The 13,021-nt window shown below is 44.3% G+C and overlaps 1 protein-coding gene across 1 annotated transcript in view; it reads right to left on the reverse strand.

Annotated features, from left to right (window-relative positions):
* Nucleotides 1-3,500: 3,500 nt before the first annotated feature.
* Nucleotides 3,501-13,021, reverse strand: part of ITIH5 (inter-alpha-trypsin inhibitor heavy chain 5) — a 104,242-nt gene continuing 94,721 nt past the window's right edge. Inside the window, exons 10-14 of the mRNA XM_075599416.1 lie at nucleotides 9,862-10,415; nucleotides 9,471-9,524; nucleotides 7,433-7,549; nucleotides 5,430-5,807; nucleotides 3,501-4,388 (exon numbers count right to left, since the gene is read on the reverse strand). Of these exons, the coding sequence (XP_075455531.1) occupies nucleotides 4,081-4,388; nucleotides 5,430-5,807; nucleotides 7,433-7,549; nucleotides 9,471-9,524; nucleotides 9,862-10,415 (1,411 nt within the window). The 3' untranslated portion in view covers nucleotides 3,501-4,080. The remainder of the gene's footprint in view (nucleotides 4,389-5,429; nucleotides 5,808-7,432; nucleotides 7,550-9,470; nucleotides 9,525-9,861; nucleotides 10,416-13,021) is intronic.

Raw genomic sequence — 13,021 nt, forward strand, 5'->3', positions numbered from 1 at the left:
TAAGGCACTGCCCCTTCATGTCCTGTCACAAGCCCTGGCAGACCCCTTTGTCAGCCCTGCCCTCCCTCTAGCACTTGTCAGTGCAGGAGTGCTCATGAATATTCATGAGCTTCCACTGAGTGACAGAAGCAGAAGAAAAACAGATCCCTTCTCTAATGATGTCACCAAATTTCGCCTATTAATACATGGAGAACGAATTGACTGGCAGCTATACAGTTCTTTAGGTAATTAGAGATTGCCCACATGAAACTATTGAAGTAAAAAAAATAAAAAAAGACTGCACTGCAGCTTTAAGTAACCAGTGACGGACATTACCAGTTGTAACATCTATATCTAAGAATTACTAAAGATTATCACCTTTCAGTGATTACAAACATGTCTTATTTGTGTATTACTGTTGTATTTATTATTGTCTTAAACCGTCGGATCATTTAGAGATCACGGACTATTTGACAATTCACACTGGCCAAACGTTTGTTGGCGAGTAGAAAATGTGCTTTCCGTAACGAGGGGTGGACAAACATGTCACAGATATACTATTTTTTTAACGAGCCTACTTGGCTCGTTAAAAAAAAATAATAATCGCTGACTAATCAAGAATTTGAAGGATTTCCAAGGAATTGGGGATTACCATTTCCGCTCTCAAACTTTCCTGCTTCCTTCGTGCTAACCGATTATTTGCCCTACCACCCAAGTCAGGGCAGTGACATCATCAGACTGGCAATAAAGCTTCATCTGACTATCGGCCATGTTGTTCTATCCCAGGCAGCAAGGATTTATTGAGTGATTTCTCCCTCATGGGCTCTTAGAGACCTGCATGGATGTAGACGGATGACTTTTCAATATATAAGAGAAACAATTTGATAAGTGTATAATATTGCTCTTACATATAGAGGCTCACTCACCTTTGCGAGAGTGCTATATATACCTCCCCCCAAGCCCACCTGTATATAACACGTGGAGACACCTGTGCACAAAAAGGAGGATACCTGGGACATATGTCAATTTAAATAATTAACATATATAAATTAGCATATATACGCTGTCTGGAGGGGAGTAACACCACCTCTAAGTGTGATATGTGATCTAACGGGCGTCAAGTTAAATCCCCGCCTTAACTAGAACAGGGATCTTTGGATAGGCGTTGTTAGAGGGAATATATCATTAGCACTAACCTCGGTTGTAGTTAACCCGATGCCATCTCCAGCTTCTGCGTTACTGAGCTTGGAAGATACAGGTTAGCGCTTAATGAGGTGTTAACTTAGTTTAAGGCTTTGTTAAGTCAATAACAGACCTCTGTCAACCTGGCCCTTAGAGCTGGCATCAGTATCCACTGAAACACAAGTGCGGGTTTATGGGCTCTGCACTGTCCTTTCTGGTATGCGACTGAGGAAGTAATTACTTTATTTCATGTCTTTCCGGCAGTGAATTTGATACCTTTTAATATTTGAAACTTGGCTCTGCCCTCTACGTTCCCCGAGTTCTCATGTGCAGTCGCAGCCGAAAGCCACACTGGGTTGACCTCTTTAGATAATGAGAAGGTGTACATTCCTATTCATCATGTATTGGGACGTACTGTAGCTGAATATGCGAAGCTGCCTTTAGTAACATAATTGTAAACCGTAAGTTTGTATGAGGATCATCATCAAGTGGTTTTCTACAGCAGGGGTGAGCAAACTTTTTATGCCGAGCCCCCCTTTTAATCCATAAAATTTCTCGGGCCCCCCCTGCCTGATGTAATCAAAATCACATGAAAAAAAAAAAAAAAAACCTTTATTAAACGGTATACAATATAAATCCAAATATGTTTAAATACTTACATATTTCAACAGCTCGCGCTTGCAAAATTAGGCTGCGTCCACGCTGCCGCTGAGAGCGGTGACATCACCAACTCTCCAAGCATGAGCACAGGGTGTCCTGCATAATTTTGCAAGCGTGGATCGGGGCTATTTGTGTGTGTGTCTGTGTGTATTGACTGCTGCTGAGCGCACATCAAAGTCAATTTTGTTTGCCTCCCCAAGCGCCAAGCTTGGGAGAGCGTACGTGCACAAAGGCAATCCTTTGGGGGGGCATTCATCCACCTCTTTGCTACCTCCCTTCCCTCCCCCCCCCTTTTTTTCTTCCTTCCCCTCCCTGCTTTTTGTCTTGCTATCCCCATTGTCATCCAAACTCTTACCTACAGTATTATTTATTTTTTCCCGTTTTCAATGTTGTGTTTTCACAGTTTTTTTACATTATTTCTGTACATTCATAGTGTGATTGATACAGTGGCAGCCGACCCTTTCACTTGCAGAGGATCGCAGTGAAGCAGGTTGCCAGCGGAGGAGAGCAGGAACACAGCGCTATTGCAGGGCAGACACCAGAAGGAGGGCGTTTGACCACCATTATCGGGCGTGCTCCTCCCCGTACCTCCGAAGCCCCTGCACGTGCGCTCACACACCATCACGTTGCCGCCACCTGCACTATCCTGTTCAGTCACCCGCACACATCTTCGGCTGCCCGCCCGTGCACATCTTCTTGGCCGCCCCTCGCGCACAGCGTCTGCCGGCCCGCGCACCCAGTTTTCGTCGCACGCCGCCTGCGCCCCCCTAAATAATCTTGCACCTCATTGCCCCCCCAGTTTGCGCACCACTGCATTACAACACACACTCTCTAAATCAATCAATCAATCACCACATACACACACTCAATCCCCACCCACACACACACACTAAATCCCCTCACACACTCAATCCCCATACACACTCAATCCCCCCCTCCCCCCACACACACACACACACAATATCCCCCCCCCACACACACACACACTCAATCCCCCCACACACACACACTCAATCCCCACACACACACACAATCCCCCCCCCACACACACACACTCAATCCCCCCCCACACACACACAATCCCCCCCCCCACACACACAACCCCCCCCCACACACACACACAAACTCAATCCCCACACACATACACAAACTCAATCCCCCCCACACACACACAAACTCAATCCCCCCCCCCCACACACACACACACACACTCAAATACACACACACACTTTCACCTGGGGGGGCGACATGCTCCGATCCCCCAACCCCCCATGCTGCTGAAAACTGGTGCGGGAAGCAGACAGGAAGAGAAGGAGGGGCTGTCTATGTGCAGAGAGAAGCCCCGCCCCCTCTGCAAGACACAGACACATAGAAGCAGCAGCACGGAGCTTCTGGCCGCCCGTGCACAGCTCTGCCCGCCCCCAGGTTTCCCTGCAAGCAGCCCGCGCCCCCCCTACATAATCTTGCGCCCCCCCAAGGGGGCACGCCCCACAGTTTGCGCACCGCTGTTCTACAGTACAAATCAGGCTTTGAATGTCAATAACTTCTTAGTTCGCAACCATACACCAGCAGTAGCGTGCACAGAGTTTCTACTATTATACACCGGAGGATAGACGGCGCCAAGAGAAAACTAATCCCTTCATTCCAGCTGAAAATTAAGAGTCATTCATTTTTTAGAATGTGGTGTTTGGGAACTTTAGTTGTGTAGAAGTCTCACATAATTGGCAACGTTACATGAGAGTTGCCAAGTGGAAGTGTATTTGAGAATGATACTGACAATTTCAGACACAAACAAGTAATATGAAACTTAATTTGAGGTAACGGAATCATCACAAGATGTATGTCATTAAAAAACTGGTAGACAACGGAACAGCTACCTGTATAACTGTAGTGGTGGCATATGATAACATTATGATTACATGAGAAATCCTTGGATTGAAATAGCTACTTGTACAGTACATACCTACAGTGGTGATATACGACAATATTACGATTACATAGGAAATCCTTGGATTGAAACATAAATATCGCTCATTAAAAATGGTTACCAAGTTCGATCCTGAATTCTGCTCTAGCTGGTCATGGTGTCCCTTCTATAACCCCTAAGTTGCTAAAGGTACCTTCAGTGCATTGCCAGGTGATAGAAGGCCCCATTGAATAAAAACATACGAGTTCTCCAAAAACAAGATCAATGTTCTCCTCCATTATGAAAAGTGGAATGTAGTTGAAATTGTCTACAGTGCCTTGTGTGCTTTGATCTTAAACTTCATTGGTTATCAAATCACTTCCACAGTCAAAGAGATGAGACACCAGGTAATCCTTGTATGTTCCATCAATCAGTTTGGCTGCATTATTCTTTGCAAACCAACAGTCCACCTGGTGAAGGCCGTTGTATATCTTCCTTTGCTTTCTGATGACGGGGACCAAGCGATTTCTCACACTCAACATGTTAACCACATTCTGGGCAGGACCTGGTCTACCAGGCTCGACAAAGGTTTGGTCAACAGCTTGCGGATTGGTACCGACAGTTACTTGAGTGACCTTCACTTCATTATACAGGAACTGACCTGCAGTACATGGGAAGAAAGGCGTACACAGTTATGCTTCACAGGATTCTGCATGCAGTACACGGCTAAACAATTGTTTCTTGAAGTGAATAACATTGTTTATTAAAATATGTTTAGTGGTATACGAAGTAGAGACAAGCACCCCTCGTATGGGTCTATAAAAAAAAAGACCCAAGTGCAAAGCTGGTACAAAATAAGCACTGGATCGAACAAAAGAAAGGATTTGCTATTGCAAGCAATGTTATTTTTTACTTGTGCACCGGGGAGAGGTTGAGAAGTAGAGTCCTCCTCATACAACATCTGGCACAGAGATTTAGCCATATTTAATGTGAGATAAACACAGAGAGTTGACACTGTATTGCTTATGATCTTTAACAATCTGTAATATGAAAGAGCAGAGTAAAAGAGTATTGAGCAAGTCATTTCCTCTACAATGAGTGAGACATGCTTTTTACAGACATTCTTGTGCATGTTTTCCTACATTGATTTACAGTTGGTAGATAATTGTAACAAGTAAAATGTGTTACAGTAGTAACCAGGTGAACGCACTATGTTCTATGAGAAAACCAACAACTTGCTGGTAAATAATGATATCCTCATTGACTAACTTACTATTTATTAATTGAATTTATGCTTACAGGACTGTTCAATAATGGTGGGTTTGGACAAATTCTACTATGATTGGCGCACAATTTTAAAATTAATGAAATATATATGTGAAGAAATAATTAAAAATGTCAGCCATAGTTAAATGAGGGATTTCACTGTATAAGCCTGTCAATACACCTACAGTAACATGGCACATTTAAGTGTTCCTATCTCTTGAATACATGACACGTCTTCATCAACATCTCTTTACCCAGTTGTTATTGAGTAACTAAAAGATCTTTGCCTGTGTAGGATGTTGTAGGTAGCAGCAAAAAGGTGTTAGGTAGGCTCCACCACAGTAGCGGCTGCACATCCTGTACATTTGTAATGTATAAAAACGTGACATACGACTAATAGCATGTTATATGGAAGTAAAAAATCATTGCTAATTACCTAGAAGCCCATGGGAATTAGAGGACAACCCTTTGCTGTTAGAAATGTAAAATCCCAAGTGATTCTTCTGGAATGGAGCTGGATTCTTGTAGTGATGAACCAGGATTACAAAGCTGATGGTGCCTTGGATGGTCACAGTGACATTGGATTTGGCCACAACCGAGACCACAAGGTCCTCACTCTTCACTGTTGCACTCTTGTCGGTTGACAGGATCAGCCTATCCTTGCTGTCCAGGATGACCTTGGCAGGTGTAATTTCAATGTAAGAACGCTTTGGTTTGTTGATGATGATGGTGATTCTGCTAAAGTAGGTCCTTCGTTTCTTATGACCCTTTGGAGGTGCTGGAGCTCCTATTAGCTGTCCATTAACTGTTACACCTTTAAAGAATAAACATACAAAATACACATTGTATGAATATTATCCTGAAGTACATCCAAGGACCAAAGACGGATTTCTCAGTCAATTTAATGACCTGTGCACCGATGTTTAAAATACTTTTTTTTCCCCCCAAACATTTTTATTAGGCAGATATACATTTGACAGACATAATAGATTATTGGTAGCCTAATACAATTTTTTTTTTTAAATATAGGAGATAGGATAGAATAGATTATCGCCAAATGAGGCATGGCCTCTAGACCACATTGTGGTCCGAAAAGAAAGTGGCTAGAGAAAGAAGAGAGGGAGGGGAGGGGGATTGAACCTCTCACCGTACGCCAAGAATCGAGTCCCTCTATTTAGATTCAAGTAGGCCTGGTTTACCCTAACAGTCATGGGAGGTGAACATTAAGACTTGACTATAACGTTACCCATGATGTTTAAAATACTTTAATGGCGCAGTCACTCCCAGGATTGAAATAGACGAATGGCAGTGCCATGTTTAAGAGGATTTAAGTCTACAAGGTAATTAATGCCTTTAAAAAGCAGGCACATAACCGTTTTAAATACACTTTAAACTTGGCTTATAAACATGCTGACTTTATCTCCTCGCTTATGTATAATTTTGCAGTGTGCTCAGCAGGAAGGGTATAAGCACGGTCCTCTATATATACACTCTTCTTCACTACCTTTAAGTACAAATCCCTCCCCTCTGTAATCCAGTTTCAAAGCCACCTCCCTCTCCTTATCCACGATTCCAATAAGGGCCATATTGACCAAGAAGTGCTACTCCACAAGACGCCTTCCATGGTGCGCGACATTCAAGTGAATAAAAGGCCATACAGTATTTCCCTCGAGCAGTCTTAGTCTTACATAAAACACCGTCCATGCTGGAAGCCACCGTACAGCCCGTTTATGTACTAAGCCGTGCTGGAAGCCACCGTACATCCCGTTCATGTATTAAGCCGTGCTGGAAGCCACCGTACAGCCCGTTTATGTACTAAGCCGTGCTGGAAGCCACCGTACAGCCCGTTTATGTACTAAGCCGTGCTGGAAGCCACCGTACATCCCGTTCATGTACTAAGCCGTGCTGGAAGCCACCGTACAGCCCGTTTATGTACTAAGCCGTGCTGGAAGCCACCGTACAGCCCGTTTATGTACTAAGCCGTGCTGGAAGCCACCGTACATCCCGTTCATGTACTAAGCCGTGCTGGAAGCCACCGTACAGCCCGTTTATTTACTAAGCCGTGCTGGAAGCCACCGTACAGCCCGTTTATGTACTAAGCCGCGCTGGAAGCCACCGTACAGCCCGTTTATGTACTAAGCCGTGCTGGAAGCCACCGTACAGCCCGTTTATGTACTAAGCCGTGCTGGAAGCCACCGTACAGCCTGTTTATGTACTAAGCCGTGCTGTAAGGCATCCTATGGAGTAGCACGGCTTTGTAAATATGGTCCAATATCCGCAGACAGGAACAAGAAGGCCACACTAATATCCTAACCAAAGTTGCTTCCTTGCCAATCCCTGGATTCCTCTCGCATGATGAATACGAACACAATGCGGGTGAGTGCTTTGTGCCGCTGACACCTCTGCCTGTGTCTATTAAATCCCCGAACGGGCACTTACCAGAGTTCTTGTGATCTGACACCAGACTGAGGATGTCCCCAGGTTCACCATCGATGTTGAAGCAGACAGCCAGTTTGCTCAAAGGGAAATCAACAACGAAATGCGGGTCTCCGTCCGCTGGGAGGATGTATAAAATATACAAAGGAAATGGGTCACGTAACAATTGCAAAATGCTGGAGAAAGACGTGCTGTGTTACAGTTCTAAATATACGAGTTTCCGTTGAAATATTATTTCTCAGAGAGATGTTTTCAGAGATCCAAATATAGTTTTATTGACATGACTGGAATTTGCCTCCTATTCCCGCTGCGCCTTTGTCTCTGTGACATGAAGTCCTGGGGGGAAATGTTATTGCTATGTCTATGAGTTAATCTTTTTCATGTTTACACAAATCATGTCACCTCTTCAGTGATTAGGAAGGACATGCAAAGTGCTGCTCTGAAGGCGAAGATGCAGGAAGAGGAAGGTACTGTTTTACCATGGGTCACTATGGGGCTTATTTGAGTAGTTAACGTGTCATTTTAGACACTTAAGTTACAAAAGAGACACACTTCAGTGTAGCATGACCTTTTCTAAGAAAATGTCTGCTAATAGATTGAAGTTTGAATCACCCAAGGAAGGGGTTGTGGGTACCCCCGAAATGTTGTGTATCTTGTTAATAAGAATAAATAGTCCATGTAAAGACCCTTTTTTCAGTAATAGTATTTTTGTGAATGACTACGTTTCAAGCATGGAGGGACAATGCAAGAACGTGATTAACATGCTTTTATTTGGGATTACATGCAGAGGTCCCTTTTATTTGGCGTGAAGCAAACTTTCATCATCGTCACTGTGTTGTGAGTATATTAACCGCAGTTACATACTTTTCAGAATATTGTAAATGTAGCCACTCTGTAGCGCCATTAAGGTGTGGACGCAGTTCAACGTGGTAGGTTAGGATCCCAATGGAGTAACATCACGTTGTCATGTAACAGGATAGCTACCATTTTAAATAACCTTCCATTTTGACGCCTAAAATTGTCTGACATTTTAGATTTTCTAAAAACGGCTTTATATACGAGTCCTGATCATCGCAAGTTTGGTTTCTGAGCATTTGGGTTAAGATGTACTGTAAAGATAACAATAAGTGATGCAATATATCAAATTATATGAGATTAAAGTGTAAAAATGCTAGAGATGGTGTAACATCGCAACAATTTCACCCTGCTGCTGCTCCAATATATTTTGCTAAGTGACACTGCACCTAAAGACCTCTAAAAGGTATTTACATACATAGTTGCATCGTACAGGGGATTGGGGGAAAAAAACATGTCCATCAAGTTCAAGGTAGGTCAAATATATCCCTCATCGTACTTGTGGTTACATGTGTGACAGCTGGCATGGCCAGCACAAGGGGATAACTACCGAATGAGTGATCATGCACATTGCTGTAGATCAGTGGTTTCCAAGCTTTTTTTGGATAAGGAACCCTAAGTGAAATTCTGAGGAACCCCAACCATTTTAATAGCAACTCTGTGGTCAGATGCATTGTAAGGAACCCCAACGATTCTAATAGCAACTCTGTTGTCAGATGCATTTTAAATTCTTCTGTATTTGATACAATTTTCAGATGACCAGAATATTGCAGGGACCCTTTAGGGATGCACAGGGGAACCCAAGGCTTCCTAGGAACCCCTGTTGAAAAACACTGCTATAGATCATTGATATATATGTGCTAATTACTTAGCAGTCAGTCACTCTCTATCACATTTAGATCAAGGTCACAGCAGTCGATAGGACAAGACAAAATGACAATCATTTATTTTGCATTAACGTTCCTATTAATAATAGGATCCTCTTCAGGACCCCAACCTGTGACCATGGAGTAGTTTTAATCTTTATCAATACTTTTCGAAGACCAATGTTTCAATACTACAATGGAAGAATAATTTTGTGTCAGTAGTTGGGAGAGCCTCATGACTGGCCAATGGCCAAGATACACCGGGACACCGCGGATATTTAGGGACTCTCGGTGGCGGATTAAAGGCATCATTCCCTTACCTGATGTTTTGGAGACAGATGACTTTGGTTTGCCCAGCTGTTCAAGAGGAGAACCTAGATAGAAAAAAAATAAAAACTTGTTTATCGTGTGCAGTGCATCAGGTTGTACAACGTGCCAAAACAGCTAAAACCTTGGTGCTTCCTTCTCATAACCCCAACCCCTGCCCACCAACCAAGCAAGCTCTCGATGCATATAACCCATCTCCCGACCATAATGTTCCCTCCCCTCCTACCACAAAGACAGCTTAACAATTAATCTATACCCATCACATGACATTTTCCATATGTAACAAAACAATTGTTTTACTAACTAATGTACAGTGCCCTGGATAAGGGCACTATATTAATGTTATTAATTAATGTTGCTCCAAGTAAATAAATGATAATGTACCTTTTGGAGATTTTTTCCCCTGTAAATTCATCAGTTTCTGTCCAATCCCCTCAGTGTAAAGGCTGGTTGACTCTTCCTTGGGACGATCCGCCTGAAACTCAGAATCCTTCACTTCCAGCAGTGTAAACGGGGTCACAAAGTTGTAGGTCAATGCAAGCTTTCTGGCTTTTCCCATTACGTTCTCCTTCTCCTTGAAACTGTTACTCTTAAACCAAGATGTGAGGAGCTCCTTGAAAGTCAAGTAGCCCCACAACCTTTCTATGTGATTCATGTCTTCCTTGCGGTCCTTAGTGTCTGCAGATCCCGTGATTTCATCTAGTTTCATTCCTTCTATCTTTACATCAGCTTCTAGGACGACATATTTATTGCTGTTGCTTGCCGTGATCTCCACATGTAGGCTCTCGGCTGAGCGGTTCACCAGTTTCCCAGCGACGACTATTTCTGAGCCATTAAAATAGTTGAAGAACATATTCTGTGTGACATATTCTACCCTGTCTGGTGGGTAATCAATACGGATGTTGGACAAGAGAGGCGTTCCAATTTCATCATAAAATCTGGAATTCACAAAATAATATACATACATTATTTTGATAATAGGTGTAATCCCCCTCTGGCATTACTATGTTCACTTAGGCGGTTACAGGGGCCAAAGAGTTAACTGCATGGGTTGCTGCAGTAGAACACCCCTTCCCATCACATGATGTAGATGTGACTAGGCATAAACCTAGCCATGCTCACCTTCTAGAATATGTCTAGCCTGTCACCTGGCATAGGGATGCCTGGGTATTATTCTAACTACTCGCACTATAGGCATGGTGACCTGTGATGAGAGACGGGGAGAAAGAGAGAGAGAGAGAGAGATGGGGGGAGAGAGAGAGATGGAGGGAGAGATGGGGAGAGAGAGAGAGATGGGGGGAGAGAGAGAGATGGGGAGAGAGATGGGGAGAGAGAGAGATGGGGAGAGAGAGAGATGGGAGAGAGAGAGATGGGGGAGAGAGAGAGATGGGGGAGAGAGAGAGATGGGGGAGAGAGAGAGATGGGGGAGAGAGAGAGAGAGATGGGGAGAGAGATGGAGAGAGAGAGAGAGAGAGGGAGATGGGGAGAGAGAGATGGGGAGAGAGAGAGATGGGGAAAGAGATGGAGATGGGGAGAGAGAGAGATGGGGGAGAGAGAGAGAGATGGGGGGAGAGACAGAGATGGGGAGAGAGAGAGAGAGATGGGGGGGGGAGAGAGAGAGAGAGATGGGGAGAGAGAGAGAGAGAGAGAGATGGGGAGAGAGAGAGATGGGGAGAGAGAGATGGGGGGAGAGAGAGATGGGGAGAGAGAGAGAGATGGGGGAGAGAGAGAGAGAGAGATGGGGAGAGAAAGAGAGATGGGGAGAGAGAGAGAGATGGGGAGAGAGAGAGATGGGAGAGAGAGAGGGAGATGGGGAGAGAGAGATGGGGAGAGAGAGATGGGGAGTGAGAGAGAGAGAGATAGAGATGGGGGAGGGAGAGAGAGAGAGAGAGATGGGGGAGCGAGAGAGAGAGAGATGGGGAGAAAGAGAGGGAGATGGGGAGAGAGAGCGAGAGAGATGGGGAGAGAGAGAGAGAGAGAGATGGAGAGAGAGAAATGGAAAGCGAGAGATGGAGAGAGAGAGATGGAAAGCGAGAGATGGAGGGATGGATATAGAAGCTTTCAGGTTCCCAGGAGGAGACCTTGATGAGGGATCTCATTGTATATTGTATTGTATGTCTTTATTTATATAGCGTCATAAATGTACATAGCGCTTCACAGTAGTAATACATATCATATAAATAACAAATAATATAAATAACAGGTTATGGGAATAAGTGCTTCAGACATAAAAGTACCATTAAGGAAGGAGTCCCTGCTCCGAGGAGCTTGCAATCTAATTGGTAGGTAGGAAGAACGTACAGAGACAGTAGGAGGGAGTTCTAGTAAGCGCGTCTGCAGGGGGCCAAGCTTTATGTATCATGTGTCCAGGATTATCCAGTGCTATTCATATGCTTTTTTAAGCAGATGTGTCTTAAGGTGGGTCTTAAAGGTGGATAGAGAGGGTGCTAGTCGGGTATTGAGGGGAAGGGCATTCCAGAGGTGCAAGGCAGAAAGTGAGAAAGGTTTAAGGCGGGAGAGAGCTTTAGATACAAAGGGGGTAGAAAGAAGACATCCTTGAGAAGAACGCAAGAGTCGGGATGGTGCATAGCGAGAAATTAGGGTTTAGATGTAAGGAGGGGCAGAAGAATGTAAAGCTTTAAAAGTGAGGAGGAGAATTGAGTGTGAGATACGGGATTTGATCGGAAGCCAGGAGAGGGATTTCAGGAGGGGAGATGCGGAGACAGATTTAGGAAAGAGTAGAGTGATTCCGGCAGCAGCGTTTAGGATAGATTGTAGGGGAGACAGGTGAGAGGCAGGAAGGCCGGACAGCAGGAGGTTGCAGTAATCGAGACGGGAGAGAATGAGGGCCTGAGTCAGAGTTTTAGCAGTCGAGTAACAGAGGAAAGGGCGTATCTTTGTGATATTGCGGAGGAAAAAGCAACAAGTTTTAGAAACGTTTGAATATGAGAGGAGAATGAGAGAGAGGAATCAAATGTAACCCCTAGGCAGCGTGCTTGGGCTACTGGGTGAATTATCGTATTTCCAATAGTAATGTGGAAGGAGGTAGTAGGGCCAGGTTTGGGAGGAAGTATAAGGAGCTCTGTTTTTGCCATGTTAAGTTTCAGTCGGCGGATGGCCATCCAGGATGATATTCCAGAGAGGCATTCAGAAACTTTGGTCTGTATAGCAGATGTAAGGTCAGGGGTTGAAAGGTAAATTTGTGTGGCGTCAGCATAGAGGTGATATTTAAACCCAAAAGATGTGATTAGGTCACCTAGAGAGAGTGTGTAAAGAGAAAAGAGAAGGGGTCCCAGGACAGAGCCCTGGGGTACCCCCACAGAGAGATCAATAGAGGAGGAGGAGGTGTTAGCAAAAGAGACACTGAAAGTACGATGGGAGAGGTAAGAGGAGATCCAGGATAGAGCTTTATTCCGAATACCAAGAGTATGGAGAATGTAAAGGAGAAGAGGGTGGTCCACGGTGTCGAACGCTGCAGAGAGGTCGAGTAATATGAGCAGAGTGTAATGACCTCTGTCTGTGGCAGCATGGAGGTCGTCAGTTA

This window comes from Ascaphus truei, chromosome 5, assembly GCF_040206685.1.
Source record: "Ascaphus truei isolate aAscTru1 chromosome 5, aAscTru1.hap1, whole genome shotgun sequence".
Lineage (NCBI taxonomy): Eukaryota > Metazoa > Chordata > Amphibia > Anura > Ascaphidae > Ascaphus > Ascaphus truei.